Consider the following 18,938-nt stretch of genomic DNA (forward strand, 5'->3'; position numbering starts at 1 on the left):
ATTAATATAAATGGAATTGCAAAAACAGTTTTTTCTAAAGTTTTGTTTTTTAAACTATCAGTGCTATCACTGTTCATACAAAGACAAAAATAAATTTTCAGTTCCCAGAACTGGCATTTCTCTCAACATTGCCTGGAATGAGTTATAAAAATGACAAATGTTAGCCTTCAAACTAGAAAACAGAGTATCAACTACATTCCACAAAAATTGTAGAAACAGGCACGTAAGGCTGAAATATTCTAATCAAGGAGGAGATAATGAGTGTTAATTATGAATATAATTAAGCATTATTCTTAATAAGAAGGATACAATGAATAACAAAAAGTCTGGATAACAGGTCATCAAGGTTGATGGAAAAATAAGGAAGATACGGGGGACCTTATCAATACCAATGAAACTGCTTGATGGAAACAACCAATTTTAGCAGTGTTATGCAAAACATAGCTTTTATTGCACAGTAGGTGTTAAATACATATTTATTGAAATAATAGCTATATATCTGTTGAGTTAGATGAAGAAACAAATTTCTACCAGGAAGTGTCTTGGTCCAAATGATCTGTGATGTCCTTATTTTTTAAATGGAAATTGCTTACAGTTTCTTTTTTTCCTTTTTTTCTAAAAAGATTTTTTAAATCTGTTTTCAAAACAGCTTTGCAAAGGAATCTGTAACTTGTTTCAAAATTTATTAACACTTTCTAATAGTGTCTGTAATAAAATAAGTCTAAATAGCTCATGCGATCAGATTGTGTAGTATGGCCAATCCAGGCCTTTCAGTTTCAACAGATCAGTTCACATAACTGTTTGACAAAGCAAGAAACAACAACAAAAACAAAACGTTTAATAACGATAACTAAACTAACAATCAGCCTGTAGTTACAGGTTTTGCATGTCCAGGCACACAGACATACAAAGAAATGCACTTAAATACACACATGCATATTAGCACACATAGTCTTAATATCCAGAACTAACCTCTTACAGAAAGAATGCTGCTTTTTATATTGCAGTCCTGAATTGTTGTTGAGCAATGTCTCATCAAATATTTCTAACTCTGAAAGATTTAAACTTAGAGCTGATGCCATGGTAGTATAAGAACAAATACATTTCCCAATCATCTTTTAATTGTATGCCACGTTCCTTTAACATATAGTCATCGATGCCTTCACTCACTCATAAGTCAAAGAAACCTCAACTCAAAGTGACAAGGGCTACAAGGGCGTGTATTATTTCAAAAAGCGAAAAGCCCAATTTCAGGTAGTCAGGAAGAATAATAAGTTCAAGAGATCACCATGGTAGCTGTAATTAATAACAATATATCCTGTAATCTACTGTAAAATTGCTAGAATGTAGACTTTAAGTGTTCTCACTATGCAAGAAAATGATAGATACATGAGGTAAGACATGTGAATTATCTTTATTTAGCCATTCGACAATGTACACACATACCAGAACATCACATACCAAAATATCACATTGTACACCATAAATGTAAACAATTTTTACTTGTCAAATGGAAAAAAACAGTATAAATCTTGGAGAAATGCAACTCCAGAATAAGTTACTCTATAAATATATACAATGACTATGCACTTGTAATAATTAAAAATTTAACATTTTTTAAAAATAGGAATTTATGTGTATCAAATAAGGTAATACAGTGTCTCAGTGACATCATTAATGATTCATGGTTCTACACACTTTCATTGTGCTCATCATCACAATTAGCCTTTTCTTATATTAACACCTTCAACATTGAAAGTTGGCTAGTGCGTGATTCCACGACGTCCGATACAAGCATGACTGCAGTAAGAGCCAGAACAATGGTATACACCTTGTCTCTATTACGAGGAAGACTTTCTCAGAAGCTTTCTAAAAGGCTCGTCTTGATATTTCATTGACTGTATACCTGCCTCAAAATCAGTTCCAGAAATGAGAATGAGACCACCAGTTTGCCTTTTTACCGTTAGAAAACGTCTTAGACTCATGAAACAGCGGGCCTTCCCTGAAATACGTAAATAAGCAGAGGACAGGTGGCTGAGCCTGGGCTTGACTGCGAGGAAGATGAGGAGAGTGGGTGTCAAGTTGACAAACCAGAATACTGAGGAATGCTTTGAAAGTTAGCGTAGTATGAAATGTTGCAGAGAAAGATTTGACGAAAACAGGATTGTTCAGTCAGCCAAAGGAGAGGAGTTCTAGATTTTACATCTTAATTTGTGCTTCAGATATTCTAGTTAAAAACTGTGTTACTACACTTTACAGAATGTTTTGAATCAGCAAAGAGGATAGTATCTAGAACACAGGGAAATTGCCCCAAACCTTGAATTACTGATGGATACCTTTTACAAGAACATCTATTCTCCTGTTATGAAGGATAGATCATATAATTAATTTAATCATTCCACCTATGGAGTTATAGGTAATGAGTAAGATTTTTGTCTGATAATTAGAGGCAGGAGTGGCATTAGAAAAACAAATTTTAATTGTGTTTTTTGTATTGAGAAAAAAACCTTGTAGTAATACTAAATTAACATTTCAGTCCCAACATCATTATGCACTTTTTATTTAATCATTTACTCTCCCCTAATGTGTTTTTAAAGGCAGATTTCTGGATAATTTAATGATGTATAACTTAAAATCAATGTTAAGTAATAAATGTAGAATGGGACTAATTGTCTTTTTCTCAATTTTTAAGATCCTGACTTTAAGGACCTTGGAGCTTTGAAACCATTACCAGGTTGGTAAAATAGATATTTCATACTGTTCAGAAGACTTTGCTTTCTGCTATGAAATACACTTTTGGTTTATTATTCAAGATCCATTTTTGTGTGTTTGTTTGGCATTTTGTTATTTAGCGTGTGAGTTTGAGATGGGCGGTTCCGAAGGAATTGTGGAGTCTGTACAAATTATGAAGGAAGGCAAAGCTACTGCTAGCGAGGCTGTTGATTGCAAGTGGTACATCCGAGCGCCTCCACGGTCCAAGGTCAGTCTTAAGATGAAACCCACACTTGACAGCTGACGTGAGAAGTGTCTATAACGTGCATTGCTTTGAAACAACTGGACATGTCTAATACATTTCAGAGTGCAGTCATCATAGGTTATGATTTCATTTTGATTTTTGAGATGTAACTTGTCTTCTCTTGACCAATCTAAATTTGATGTCATAAATAGCAGTCTAGAGAGTGAGTTGAATAAATTATTTGATAACCTAGACAAGAGACTTTAAGGTAAGTCAGCCTCTGAAACGCAGATTGAAATGGTATGCAAGAACCATGGTTCTAACTATAATCACACTTATGCTCTTATTGTCAACATCTGCAGTTGGTTGATTTCGTAAACGAAAATTATATCTGTAGAGGTTTTTCTGGGGCCTACAAAATCATTAATATCTGGCATGTAAAATACAAGTGTGGCAAGGGCTGGCAGCAATGGTAACAGGGCCTGGGAGATCCTGTGCCCATTTGAAGGAGACAGGCATGACTTAGCTGCCTGTGAAGCTCCGTGTGGTGCTGTTATGAGAAAATGTGGGTCCAGCATTATCAAGCCCTGCATTGTTTCTCATAACTTGCCAGAAATCTAGGTTTTATGTTAATCACCCTGATTTTTGAGGGTTGGCAATACATTGCAAAAATTAAAAGTGTAACATGTATTAAGCTAAGTCTATTGTGGGTTAGATTTTGACTCAAACCCCAATTTTGGAAACATTTCCATGGAGCAACTATGTTGATTCTGTTTATGGAAACATTTTCCAAAATACAGAGGATGAATCATTTTGTGCCAGCAGGTGTCATAGGACTAAGGTGTTATTTGTTCATTCTCCTGCTTTTGTTTTTATTCCTCAGTTACAAAGTTGTAAGAAAAAATATTGACTTACTAGATTTGTAGTCATTTATTTATTGAGGCTGAAACTGTGTGTTATTTAATTAATTGATTTTGTGACTCAATAAATTCTCAAGCCCTCTGCTGGAGACATGAAAAAGCATGCCAGGCCCTGTTCTCAGGTGTTTCTGTTTAGTTCTTAGACAAATATGTAACAGAATAATCTAAGCAGTAAGGTTAGATCATTGGGGTATTTGTAAGGTATAACAGAGAGAGAAAAAAGACCCCTTACACCAGGTAGGGTAAGTCAGTGGTAGACTCGCACAGCTGTCAGTATCCTGGTGAATCTTCATGAGAAGTATTGTGTCCGGTAGAGTGAGAAGGCTGTCCAGGCAGAGGGAATAACATCTATAAAGTCATGGAATCATAAAAGAGAAGAGAGTATGCTTTTTCAGGATTTAATGTAATTGCACGTGACCAAATGAAAGCGTGGATAGGGAGGTGGTATGGATTTTTCAAGCTAAAGTGTTCTCCAGGCCTCTCTAAAGAACTCAGCCTTCATCCTGAGTGCTTCAGTGACATGGAAAAACAAAGCAGAAAAGTGATATGACCGGCTTTGCATGTTAGGAAAATTGGTTTTTCCTGCAACGAAGCACTGCAAGCGGAAGACCAAGTGGGAAGCTGTGGCGGTGATCCCAGTGTTGGAAATTAGGCCACGGTGGTCCAACGTGAGGGAAATGTTAGAGAGAGATAAGATAGAATTTGGTGACTGGATATTTAGGCTGAGGGGAAAAGAAGAGCCACTTTTTTTGTTTGTTTGCTTTTGTTTTTGTTTTGTTTTTGAGACGGAGTCTCATTCTGTCTCCCAGGCTGGAGTGCAGTGGTGCGATCTCGGCTCACTGCCACCTCTACCTCCCACCTCAAGCAATTCTCTTGCTTCAGGAATTACAGGCGTGCACCACCACACCTGGCTAATTTTTTTTTTTTATATGTTTATTAGAGACAGGGTTTCGCCATGTTGACCAGGCTGGTCTCGAACTCTTGATCTTAGGTGATGTGCCTGCCTTGGCCTCCCAAAGTGCTAGGAGTGAGTCACTGCACCCAGCGAAGAACCTCTTTTGAGGGCACTGGTATTTCTTCACTTGATTTTTTCTTGCATATGTCTCTAGGGTTCGCATATAAAATGGAAATGTGGCACCTTTCCCCCAACTTTCGTTTTTCTGCTTCGTTTTTCCGTATGTCACTGAAGCACTCAGGATGAAGGCTGAGTTCTTTAGAGAGGCCTGGAGAACACTTTAGCTTAAAGAATCGACACCACCTCCCTATCCACACTTTCATTTGGTCACGTGCAATTGCATTAAATCCTGAAAAAGCACACTCTCTTCTCTTTTATGATTCTACGACTTTATAGATGTTATTCCCTCTGCCTGGAGAGCCTTCTCACCTTGTCTACCAGACACAATATTTCTCATGAAGATTCACCAGGATACTGACAGCTGTGCGAGTCTACCATTGATTTACCCTGAATGTAAGGAGATTCAGAGATCATGCTCCAGCTTCCAGCTTTGATGCTTGCATTTCTCTTTGCCTCTGAACAAATCTTAGAGAAAGTTAATTGCATTGTGAAGAAAGACAGTTATTTTTCTTCTATTTTTTAAGTCCAAAGCTTTTGCTCACATAAAACCATAAAAACCCACTACCTATATTACCAGAGAGCTAGGTTGCAGCTTATTATGCTTTTTTCATAAGACGTGGATTGACGTGCAAGGGCTATTTGTTTTTCTTAAACTCTACGAATGGAAAATTTTTAAAGACTTTTTAAAAAACAGGATTATATGTGCCCCCAGCTTACTGTCATAACCAGGACGTTTGTCACTACGGTCTTAAGGAGAAGGTTTTCATGACAGTGTAAATGCACACCCTTTTTTTCCAGCTGGTAAATAGACTGTCTTTTGTACAATTCCAGAGCAACAATAACCGATGTACCTGTCTGTTACAGAATGTGGCATTCTGTGACCCAAAGGGAAAGCTGCCTGCAGAGCTGGACAAAGATGGCTCTATTGTAACAGGCTTTCTCTGTTAAATTAAAGGTTAGAGGATGGGAAGTGGCTTTGAATACTGTGGAGAAAAGCAAGGACTGGAGATTACTGCCTATGTGGACTTTCTATTTTTATAGAGTTCCTAGCAGCTTATGAGAATAGACTATCAAAGCGCAAGTTAAACTTGAAATGGCTTGTGGTGAATATTTGAATGACACCTGGTGACTGAACCATATTGCACAAGGAAAGTGCTGAATAGCTTACTTGACTGTATTAAAATGTATACACATTACGACTTTTCCAGCTTTTGACAAACAGAAAATATAATATCTGATGTCTCCTTTACTAAAGAATATTAATCTAGATGGTCCCGTTTAATTAGAATGTGATTAATCTAGATTTCTTAGAATTTGGAAAACCAGAGGCAGAAAGAACCTTGTTACTGACTACGTCATTTAAAAGATGAATAAACTGAGTCAGATAATGAAATTCAATGTGAGTTGACAAAGGAGTGTAGACATACGCCTCTCTGAGCAAATACTATGGCCTCCAATTCAGAATCTGGTCTGGAAAATAGCCACCAGAATGAAATGATGGGAGACCAAATCATGGTAACTATTAATTTCATGAAGCCTGGACCGTATTTATCTCCAGATACCCAATGCCAAGCACAATGTCTGTGATTCAGTTAAAACTCATGGAATAAATAAACTGATTATTTCTTTTTTTAAGAAAGGATATGGTACCAATCTTCAAACATTTGAAGGACTGTCACATGAAACAGGAATAAAACTTAATCTGCAGGAGTAAGACTTTTAAGTACCGCCATTTATTTGAAAGTTTGAAACTAAAGAAATAGCTTTTAATGTAACACAGAGAAGCCTTTTATTTTAATAACAGACATTGAATGAGATTTCACCAGAGGAATCCAAGCAGAGGCTGGCAGAGATTTTGAATAATAGTTAAAAGTCAAGTAATATTTTGGCACAGATAACATGAAAGTCATCTGAAAACCAAATTTAATGAATCTATGATAAGTGACTTGCCCAAATATTTGGCTAGTTAGCAACAGAGCTGGAGCAAGGTTAACATCTCCCAATTCCTGGCCTAGTTTGCTCTCACAAAACCACATTCTTTGAGGAAATGATCAGGTTTTTAAAAATTAATTTTATTTTTTTTTTTATTTATTTTTTTTTTTTGAGACGGAGTCTTACGCTGTTGCCCAGGCTGGAGTGCAGTGGCGCGATCTCGGCTCACTGCAAGCTCCGCCTCCCGGGTTCCCGCCATTCTCCTGCCTCAGCCTCCTGAGTAGCTGGGACTACAGGCGCCCGCCACCGCGCCCGGCTAATTTTTTGTATTTTTAGTAGAGACGGGGTTTCACTGTGGTCTCGATCTCCTGACCTTGTGATCCGCCCGCCTCGGCCTCCCAAAGTGCTGGGATTACAGGCTTGAGCCACCGCGCCCGGCAAAAATTAATTTTAAACTATTTTTAAAATTTATTTTTAATTGACAAATAATGCTTGTTTATATTTATGGGCTATGGTGTGATGTTTCCATCATGGAATGATTAAATCAAGCTAATTAACCAATCTGTCTTCATATTCTTATCATTTGCTAGGACAGGATAAGGGACAGAGTCAAAATATGTATAAAATACATAAATGAAGGTAATTTAATGTTTAATGTTTTGGATAATAAAACTCTAGCTTATACAGTTTACTCATTATTTCATATTTAAAGTTGACTCAGTTTGTTGTTAACTAATTCAAAAATATTTTCAGTCAAATTAAAATAAAATATATAAACACTTGACAAATACAGTAAGTATCTTACACTAAAATTGTGATAAAGGTGTTAAAGTTACTTATCTAATGAACATAAATTTCCAGCTCCAGTTCCTGGGATTGTGAATATGATAAATTTGCCTTTGTGATTAAGGTTACCAGTCAGGTGACTTTGGGTTAATCAAAAGGTTGATTATCCAGGTGAGCGTAATCTAACCACACGAGCCCTTTAAAAGTGGAGCAGATTCTTTGGATGTGAATGAAAGGGGAAGTAAGAGAATCAAGGGACTGAGAAATGTGTTCTAGGAGTGAGGGTGACCCCAGTAAGCATTCCTCAAAAAAATAGAGAACTTGGTCCCAGAACTGTGAGAAACTGGATTTTCACCCTCAACTGCCCTCGCCAAAGAACCCAGTACTTCTTACCTATAGAACTATTAATAGTAGATAGTAAATGGGTGTTATTTAAAGCTGCTAAAATTGTGGTGATTTGTTATGGAGCAATAGCATATTAATACAATAAACCAAGTGTAGTAACTGTAATTGATAAAAAGATAGGCATTAAGAGTTCTGAAGACTGAGCCTGCTTTTACCTCCAAAATGTGAGAATAAAATTTGGCAAACAAAGTAAAAATTTTAAATAGGAAGGTAAATACCACAAAAATTGTACAGTTCAAGTTTTTTAAAATAAAATGTCATTTTTATACTCTCATCTTTCGACAGCTACTCAGGTGGACTTTAAGTATTTTGGTACTTGTTCATATATGCCAGAAAATTATTTTTATTGTTATATCAGGAATTGTTGTGCTGTGCACGTATGTGTGTGTGTGCTTGTGTGTTAATATTTTATAAAGCATTAAGATGTTTTGGTTCCTTATCCAAAAATAAAGGGAGTACTGATGCCCTCCAATTGGAATATTCTGCATAAGTTTATAAACCTGACATGTCTGGGCAATAATAAAACAGAAAATGCAGAAATCCTGGGCTGCATGCTTTGTAGAATATGATTTTATTTATAAAAGTGTCTAGTAGTATTGAAACCATGTACGGCGTTTCTCAGACTGTGACATTTAATTTTTACTTATTATGGAGAAAACTGTTCTGGCAAGTCATAAATAATTGCCTCAAATAATGTCTATTTTCTGTATATCATTTTGATATGAGGGGAGGGACCTGGTTGAGCAGTTGGTATTAAATTCTGTTTGTGAATATATTACTTAGTAAATTGTTAGCGAGATTTATTTGCTTTGCATATAAAAAGGGGTTCTGCTTTCCATGTGACTTGAAAAACAGATATTACTAGAAATTATGTATATGTTGTGAAGTTTTCCGTGTCCTGGTCAATAAATTATCTTGTCAGCTCCAACTCTTTATGATTGATTTAAAAGAATGCATCAAAATGATTCACTGAGAAGAGATGATAATCTGTTTTACTAGTGTTATATATTACTCTGTTTATCATTTTCTCTTTTTTTTTCAGTAAGTGACTAACGTACTTTCTGTAGTTTGCTACATTAAATAATTCTTTCTGTTAGCATTATTATGGTACAAGATTTAAGCTAATGAGATAGTCATTCAAATCACAATATATAGAGAGATTTTATATGGCATATGCTAGTGTTAGCATGGGAAAGCGTGATCACTTCCTCTGGCTAATGGAATTTGGCTTTTGTACTGACAGCTCTGGACCCAGTAAAGTATATTCTCTTTTTCTATATGATAAAAAAATCGTTGCTGTCACTAGATCTTAGGTAAGCACTATTGAATGCTTCAGAAGTGATTACCTGGAATCTAGAGACTGCAATGATTCATTTACTCTAATTAGTGTTCTATTTAATAAGAAGGTCCTTTAAATATAGAAGATACTTAGGTAGCAGTGATTGCACTTCATGTACAAATGCAAGACCATCACCTCATATGGAAAATATAGAACTGTCAAATGAAAAAAATATAAGGCTCATATGCAAACTGACTTTCTGACTATAGCAATATTCTTATTAAAATATTTCTATTTTTAAAGAATTTAAAACAGCCATTTGAGGGACACATTTATTTTCTATACATTTTATTTATAACTTGATAGTCAACATCTTTTCTAGCTCATTAGGAAACGTGAATAGTTTTGATTTGCTTTCTTATTTGTTTTATTACTCATTTTATTTTAGCTTGTTTTCTTTAAAAATATAACTTTCTTTCTGGGCTCTAAGTCTGTGAGCATTTAAAAACATTACATAAGGCTGCACAGTGTGATGAGTGTCCAACTGTTAGGCAGATCTGACTTCAGTACCAGTCCGTTACTTAAGTGACATTACTGTGTCACTCTGAGAAAGTTACTTAATTTTTGTAAACTTCAGTTCTCTTCATCTTAATAACAAGTATCTATTGTTATTAAGTTATCTTAATAACAAGTTATCTATTATTGAGAGATTTGAAATGATGCATTAGCAGTGTCTTAAGCTATCGTCAATATAACACACAAACTTTCTTTTCCTAACAATGAAATAGTATTTTAAGGTGTGTTTCTACATGACATGCAGTGTTAGAAATTTTAAGTAATTGTTGAAACGCGTTGAGCCACTGAAACATTTCAACTTGAAAACATCAGGTGGTCTAATAGCTTTTTTGTGTTAGCCAAGCAATTATTTAAAGATTTTTCCTCCTGTGGGCTTAGTACTTGGTTTTTATAACTTTGTAAGGCTATTGGGAGAGACGCGTCATTTCGTATTACACTTCAAAGGAGTGGAAAGCACTCTTTATTTACCCTAATCTGTGTTCTCCTGCTTATGACAATGTTTACTTCCAATTATAATTGCATCTTTTTTAAGAGCTGATAAACTTGTTGAATTTATTGCATAGTATTTTAGAGTATAAGTACATACTTGAATTTTTGTTCCATTTAACCATTTTGTATAATACCTAGATTTTACTTTTTATTTTTACAGTGTTTTCAGTTTCTTTCCTTTTAGTCAGAACGGGGCAATGTGACCTGATGAAAAGAACCTTAAAACCAGAGTTGGAAATTTTAATCTTCTTTAAGGTTTCCACATTAATTCACTTATGGTCCTGAAGCAAGTTATTTTTTTTCTTCTTTGCTTCAGCTTTCTAATAAAGGTCATCTGGAAAAAAAAAAATCTTTTTTTAAGTCATGTTAACATTTAAAAAACAAACGAGTTAGTATAAACTTGGAAGTCTCACATTTTTAGATGCATATATACCTTCTTAAACTGGATATTTCTGAAATTCTTGAATAATTTTAGAAATGAAATATGTGTTGGGAGGAGAAATCACAGATGGACTGCATGAGTAATATCTGAGTTTTAGATAAAATAAAACAAAGGAATAACCTGGGCATACCGAAAAGAAGGCCTCATTGGGGCATGTGTCTCTTATAAGGCTGTGGCAATGGCCCGTAATTTAAATCAGCATCAAAGTATTTGGAAATTTTAGAATAACTTCCAACTTCAATGCGACAAATTGCTCATATATGAAAATCGTCCTGCCTTGCAAAGCATAATACAACTCAGGTGCTTTCCGCTGTTGTTCCGTTTGATTCATTTGTCCACATTTCTCTGATTTTGTTCTTTCTCATCAAATTGTGTCTGGATTTCCTCATTTAGAACTTCACATTCTATTTTCAGAGTCTTACAAGTCTGCGACATTCTGTCTTATCCTTTTATGTCATAATTTAGATCTATATTATACCTTGTTTTGAGAATGATTGCGTATCATTTCCACTGTATATAATAAAATAAGACTACACTATGTCATTATCATTATTTATAATACTTAAATGTCTGTCATATAGGCGCATAATAAATATGAATGCTGAACAAAGGAATTCAATAAAGAAAATGAAACTTCCAGTTAATCATTCAGAAACATTTCTGGAGTGTTTACTATGTGTAAAATATGTATTAATGCTTAGAATACAAAAATGTATACCACTGCTTCAGCTTTTCAGGAACACAAGTTTATTAGAAGGGACCTGTAACCTAGAACTATGGCTTTAAATATGTTCAAAATCACATAGAGGCTACAGAGGTTATGTCTGCTGTGACTGGGGAGTGGGAGCAGTGAAAACCTTTCCTTGGATGTGCAACCGTTGAACTAACTCTTGACAAATCAGGAAGAGGTTCCTAGACAGAAGATGGAGAATGACAACTTCATGTGAAGCTAATGTCATGTTCATAAAGGGTGTCTTTTTTGAGAATGGTTACAATGTTAGAGATAAGAAGGATGTAAATTTGCTAGTTGATGTTTTTAGACTTTTTAAAAATTATGCACAAGTTACAAATTTTAGCTAAAAGACTGTGATTATTAGATTTGTTTGTTAGAAATATAACTTTGGCTAGAGTAAACTAGTTTTATTAGAGTAAACTTTGGGGTTGTAAGGAGAATCTGCATCTTGCAACCATCCAGGCTGGTCAGGAGAGTGTTGAAATATTATAGAAGTGTGAATGGAAATGGAAAACAAGTAGTTTAAAGGGGAAATTGACAGGAACTGGTGCCCTGTTGAGTAAGAACATTGAGGACAAGAGCTACATTTTCACTAATTTAAATAAGTGGAATTATAAAATTTGGGCCGGACATACTGGATCTGGAAGAAATTGTCTTATGAGTTTCAGATTTTACAAAATAATAAAAAAATACGTAGAGAGTGATGAAAGAGATAGATGTTTGATCGAATGCCATGTCTTTAGTTTATATCCATGCTAAATTAAGAAAAATGCATTTAAGAGGAAATAGCATGTAGGCATTCATATTAAAATAAAATGTAAAACATTTAGGAGATACCTGTATGAAAGATGTGTCTATTAGGAAACCATTCTAGGTATCCCTTTCACAGTGCATGGGTCTTTTGGCTTTATATAATTTCCATTCTTTGACATTGTATCTTATTGTCATGGTTTAATTGACACACATTTTCAGCACTGGCCCTTATTCTTTTGTTCACCGTGATATCCACAATGCCTTGAATAGTGTCTGCAACAATCATAGGCGAAACTGTGGATGCCACTGAATCGATGGATGCATGAACAAATTATTTCTTTATAGACGTGTATTTGGTTGAATGAATTCCTTGTGATTTTGAATGCACATTAGTAAAGAGTCAAATAATGCCTGTTGATTGAAAAGCAGTACACCTAAGGCAGCGTAACGTTGTGAAAAGTGTTATGGACCAGGAAGTGAGGATGCTCACGTCTAATTTTCAGTTTATACCATCTGAGTCTGAGCTTCTTCATCTGAATATGACAATAAAATGGGCCACTTTATAGAGTTGTTGGAAGTATTACAAAATAACATATAAAGCAAGTTGCACAGTACATTTTACTCATAATTTTTATTTATGTAGCTTAGCTAAACAGCCTCTCTGTATATGCCATGAGTGGTCAGAGACTAGCTTGGCCTTTTTATAAAACATTATACTTCGCCTCAGAAATGAAGCAGTGTATTTATGTCAAATAACTTAATTAAACAAACCAGAGACTGTCTTTCAGTATCATTTCTGTTTTTCTTTGGTATTAATAAAAATCGCATATTTTTTGTACATTTTTGGAAGTAAAAGGAAGCCATGGAACTGAAACACGAATGTATCAGGAATACTTCAAATACATTTTGCTAATCAAAGTAAAACAGTGTGTAAGTATGCAAAACTAATAACTGATTTCCAGTAAGTTATGAGAAGACATAAAGTGAATTTGGGTAAATACACTCAGCTCTAGAAAATGGTGCATTTAAGTAAAGAAAGGATAATAGCATTTGAAAAAAGTATTAAACACAATTTGTTCTTATTGTACATCTTCCTTCTATTCACAAGGGAAAATAGTAAGATTGATTGCAATCAGGATTGTCTTGTGAGACTGAAAAAAAGAAATTCTGGTACTTACTGATGTACATTCATATTTTGATATGTGGAAATTATTTTATTTTTGTTTTATAGATTTACTTGCGCTTCTTGGACTATGAGATGCAGAATTCAAATGAATGCAAGAGGAATTTTGTGGCTGTATATGATGGAAGCAGTTCCGTGGAGGATTTGAAAGCTAAGTTCTGTAGCACTGTGGCTAATGATGTGATGCTACGCACGGGTCTTGGGGTGATCCGCATGTGGGCAGATGAGGGCAGCCGAAACAGCCGATTTCAGATGCTCTTCACATCCTTTCAAGAACGTAAGATTCTCTGCACTTGACTGTTTTTCCTTCATATATGCCATATGATGCCAGTTTTGTAAGCTGTTAACGGTGTTTTCTTCACACAGTTTGAGCACAGCAGGCTATTTTCTAATACGTCGTTTAAACCACTAACGTCCCCCTTTTTTCATTTTGATCCGTGACAGGAAAGAGTTACATATTACATTTTGCTTTCTTATTTCAACATAGGCATCATAGCCTTTCCTAAGACAGTTCACACTATTCAACTGGGAAATGATGAATTTCATTTGTCTTTGGTTTAGCTCTTAGGAAGCCTATGGAACTGATGCAGCAGCTTCTGATGAAGTTTGGGTTTAAATTTTTAAAAACCTGCATAAAAATATTTGGTAGGTTCTTTTTAGTAAGCTTCTCTTGCAGGCCCATTTATTTCAAATATATTTGTGACCTCAGAGTTCCAATTAAAGTAGGTAAGGAGAGAGAATTGCTTGGGTAGATAATAAACGGGAAAAGTTTCAGAAAATATTTAAAACAGCACAATGGGTGCTATCCAGAGTCAAGGGCAAATCAAATAAACTTTAGAAAGTTATGTTCTAATAAATAATGAGTCATACTAATAGATATATTCTGAATATTTGTCAGAAACCCTGAATATTTCATGTGTTACAAATTTATGGAAGTGAAAAAGAATTCTGAGAAATTTAGCTTTAAGAAATAAGTACCTGGTGACATTTAAGAAATAAGTACCTTCTTGAAAAGAAGAACGGACACTTTGAAAAGAACATTCATGTGGCCAACAAGCATATAAAAATGTTCAACATCACTAATTATTAGAGAAACCCAAGTCAAAACCACAGTGAGATACCATCTCACACCAGTCAGAATAGCTGTTATTTTATTTATTTATTATTGTTTTTTGAGATGGAGTTTTGCTCTTTTTGCTCAGGCTGGAGTGCAATGGTGCGATCTCGGCTCACAGCAACCTTCGCCTCCCGAAGCTATTCTCCTGCCTCAGCCTCCAGAGTAGCTGGGATTACAGGCATGCACCACCACGCACAGCTGATTTTGTATTATTGGTAGAGACGGGGTTTCTCCATGTTGGTCAAGCTGGTTTCAAACTCCTGACCTCAGGTGATCCGCCCGCCTCGACCTCCCAAAGTGCTGGGATTTGAGGCATGAGCCACTTTCCTGGCCTCAGAATAGCTGTTATAAAAGTCAAACAGTAACAGATGCTAGTGACGTTGTGGAAAAAAAGGGAACACTTATGCACCGCTGGTGGGAATGTAAACTAGTTCAGCCACTGTGGAAGGCAGTTTGGCAGTTTCTCAGAGAACTTAAAACAGATCCACCATTTGACCCAACAATCCCAATACTGAGTATAAATCGTTCTGTCATAAAGACACATGCATGTGTGTGTTCATCACGGAACTGTCCCCAGACTATTCCCGTGACAAAGGCATGGAATCAAATGAGATGCCTATCCATGTTAGACTGCATAAAGAAAATGTGGTAAGCTTCTCTTGCAGGCCCATTTATTTTTAATAGGTTTGTGACCTCAGAGTTCCAGTTAAAGTAGGTAAGGAGAGAGAGTTGCTTGGGTAGATAGTAAATGGGAAAAGTTTCAGAAAATATTTAAAACATAAAATATAAAAACGGATGATATCCAGAGTCAAGGGCAAATCACAGAAACTTTGTATTGTGGAATACTATGTAGCCATAAAAAAGAATGATACCATGTACTTTGCAACAACGTGGATGGAGCTGGAGGCCATTGTCCTTAGAAGTCTAATATAGTAACAGAAAAGCAAATACCACATGTTCTCACCTATAAGTGAGAGCTAAACATTGAGTCCATATGAACAGAAAGAAGGGAACAACAGACTCCAGAACCTACTTGAGGGTGGAAGTTGGGAAAAGGGTGGGGATCATAGTACCCCTATTGGGTACTATGCTTATTACGTGGGTGATGGAATAATTTGTACACCAAACTCCCCTGACACACATTTTACCTGTATAATAAACCTGCACATGTGCACCTGAATCTGAAACAAAAGTTGAAAAAAAGAACTGTAAATGAAAAGAAATAAGCACCTTGTATTTCACAACTATGTATTTTTGTATTATTAGAAAAGGCAATACAATATTTTTGAAATTTCAATGATTTCTCTTATTGTCAGAAGCGGAGCAGCCAATACTGTTTTAAATTCGTAAATGTTAAGTGTGTTAGACAGTTATTTTGTATAACGAATAAATAGTTTGGGCTTTAAATTCCCTTTTAATTACCCAGTTGGGGAATTTTAGGACACCAGAAATACTGAATGTCACTCAGTCTTTCAAGTCTTGACACCATCATGTAGTGTGTCAAACATCTCTCCCAGCTTTATGTCAGATTAAAACAGTATGCTGTGATGTATTTGGTTCAGTAGTTGATTAAAATGTTAGAGGTAGTGCATTTTTATCTCAGCAAAATATTTGAGGAAAATATTTTCATTTTATTGACAAGCATATGTAACTCAGGCTACAAGACAACACCTTTGGTGGCTCACTGCTGATTGATCTACCAAATTCAATGAATTATTCCTTCAGTGAGGGAATTTCAGGGTTCTATACTTATTCAGTATTCTTAGTCTTCAGGAATAACATACCAAGAACTCGTATTTAATTTAAATGATAAAAATATGAAAGGGCAAGCTAATATATTAAATGATACAGTCAAGATTTTCATAAATAACAAAAATCTGTAATTTTTATCCAAAGTATGCCATAAAATATAATAGAGATATATGATAAAAGCATTATATTTCAGAAATCAATAACATAGAGGAACCCTGATGCCCAGGACGCTCCTGTGGTCTTATTTCATTCAAACTTAATGTGAGTCAATACTTTGATTATGGCTGATAAAAATAATCCTATAAACGATATTAGCCTATATTAACATTAGTGGAGAAACAATGCAAAAAAAAAAAAGATTTTAGTATTTTGGGAAGCTGCACCAATCAAAATGCAAAAGGCACAGTCTGTTCTTTCCTGACTATTATTAGTGAGGAGAGTAATCACCTAGAAGAGGCTGACAAAGATGTAATTCCAAATAGGAAGAAACGTTTACTTTAGGATTTGTTATTGTTCAAAATGTGATAACTACCTCAGACCTATATCTCATGGGTCTCAAAAGTAAGATTTATGTTTGAAAGTTACAGAGAAACTTTTGAGTACAACTTAGGGGGAAAAATGTTTGTCGTGTGAGTCGTGATATTCAAAATTTGAAAGAATGCCTATGAAGGACATGAAATATGGTTAGATGGGTGATTGGATCTGAAAATGGATTATTATCTGGTATGAATGGTATAGGGGAGTCATCTATGTAGGAATAGCTTGAAAGACTGGCTAACATCAAAGATCCCTTTCAACTCTGAAAATAGATTAAGTTCTATGAGTCTTTAAAAATCTGCATAGATAAGAAATGGTGAACTGTATGTATGGTGCATATATTATTATAAATATGTCTATTTGAGATTATAAAAAATAGAGTTTCAATGCATGTGATTAAATTATGTCTGGAAGTCATTGAAGTGGGCTGACTTTTCAATGACTTGAAAAGACACAGGGTGTTCTTCCTACAGAGGCACCCATCCCAATATGTTCTTTCACAGTGGACAAATAATCACTCTCTTCAAATGATGAGTTTTACAACAGCATTCTCTGTGATCATCTCATAAATGTACAGTAAGTTTCCACTGAAACAGGTTTATCCTTTATGTCATGTTACCATCTGTGTTGGTCTGAATGGTTCTGTGGCACCCCTTCAAAACGTCGTATGTTCAAAATCCAGTTGCCAAGGTAAGGGTATAAGGAAGTGAGGCATTTGAGAGGTGATCAGCTCATAAGTACAGCTCTCGTCATAGGCATTAGTCCTCTAATAATAAGGAGGCCCAGAGAGCAGCCTTGCCCTTTCCACCATGTGAGGACATAGCTAGAAGGTTTCATCTGTGAACCAGGAGATGGATTGTAAACACAGCAAATCTGCCAGCACTTTGATCTTGGACTTCCAAGATCATCCAGAACCTTCCAACATCCAGAACAATGAGAAACAAAATCCTGTTTGCTATAAGCCACCTAATTTATTGTAGTTTGCTGTAGTAACCCAAACAGACTAAGATGTTGCCTGTGTATATTTGTCATGATGTTCTACTTTTTACTGCATTGACTAAAATTGTGCAGAATTCTATCATTATTTATACCTAAGATCAAAGTTATCCTGTGATGAAGTACATGGGTATAGAGTGTCTTTATTCATTGAAGTGAAAGTATTCCACGTAAGAGATGAAAACTTCAAAACAATAGAAAGTGGACTTCAATCAGTGCTACTACTTGTCAATGGGTGGGCAGGAATCATTCTAAGGGTACTTAAGAGGAAGCAAAGAGACTTTGTTTAGGGAGTTCAAGTTCCTCGATGGTATTGCTTTATTCAATATTAGTGGCTGAGAGAGAATTTTGACCTAACCTTTTTGTAGTGGCTGATGACTTTGGTTCTTGTAGATGGTGATAGTTATACAAACTATTCATATATTTTTCTATATGGCTAATATATACAATTACATTAATGTATGTTAGTGTATATATAATCTAATATATAATTATACTTTTAATATGTAACTATATATGCCTAACATGTAATTATACACATCCAATATATGCCTTATATATGTATATATAGTTACATGTATTATCTAACATTTACTCCATTCACACACCCATGCAGTAAAAGTTGGAGGTAGAAAATCAGTGATCTGCCTTCGTCTTATTCAGGTAATAAGAAAGTACCTGGATATTTTTCCTGGTGCCTACACATTTATAAAATAGTATCCCCAGTTCAGTGGTGAAGTGCTTAGAGCGTGCTGGTGCCTGAATGTTATGTCCCTTCAAAACTAAGAGGCTGGAATTTTTAATGTTGTTTACAAGCCATCTAGTCTATGGTATTTTGTTCTAGCAGGCAAGTGGGCATACACAGAAAATTTACACTGATATGTGGGCATGTTGCTGTAACAAATACCTCAAAATATGTGGCAATGGCTTTGGAACTGAGTAATGAGTAGAGGCTGGAGGAGTTTTGAGGTCCTTGCTAGAAAATATTTACGTTGCCATGAACAGAC

At 35.3% G+C, this 18,938-nt stretch overlaps 1 protein-coding gene across 9 annotated transcripts in view; it reads left to right on the forward strand.

Moving 5' to 3' along the window:
• Positions 1–18,938, forward strand: part of NETO1 (neuropilin and tolloid like 1) — a 127,012-nt gene that overhangs the window by 72,492 nt on the left and 35,582 nt on the right. For 5 of the 9 annotated variants that reach the window (XR_010582791.1, XM_005586457.4, XM_005586456.5 and 2 more), the window contains exons 5-7: positions 2,693–2,734; positions 2,814–2,980; positions 13,578–13,806. Coding sequence is in view for 7 of the 9 variants with exons in the window: in XM_005586457.4 (XP_005586514.1) it covers positions 2,693–2,734; positions 2,814–2,980; positions 13,578–13,806 (438 nt within the window). In the remaining 2 variants the exon portion in view is untranslated. The remainder of the gene's footprint in view (positions 1–2,692; positions 2,735–2,813; positions 2,981–13,577; positions 13,807–18,938) is intronic. The other 4 variants (XR_012427138.1, XM_005586459.4, XM_045378154.3 and 1 more) reach the window with 1 other exon arrangement.

The sequence above is a fragment of the Macaca fascicularis genome, chromosome 18 (genome assembly GCF_037993035.2).
Source record: "Macaca fascicularis isolate 582-1 chromosome 18, T2T-MFA8v1.1".
In the NCBI taxonomy this organism is placed as follows: domain Eukaryota; kingdom Metazoa; phylum Chordata; class Mammalia; order Primates; family Cercopithecidae; genus Macaca; species Macaca fascicularis.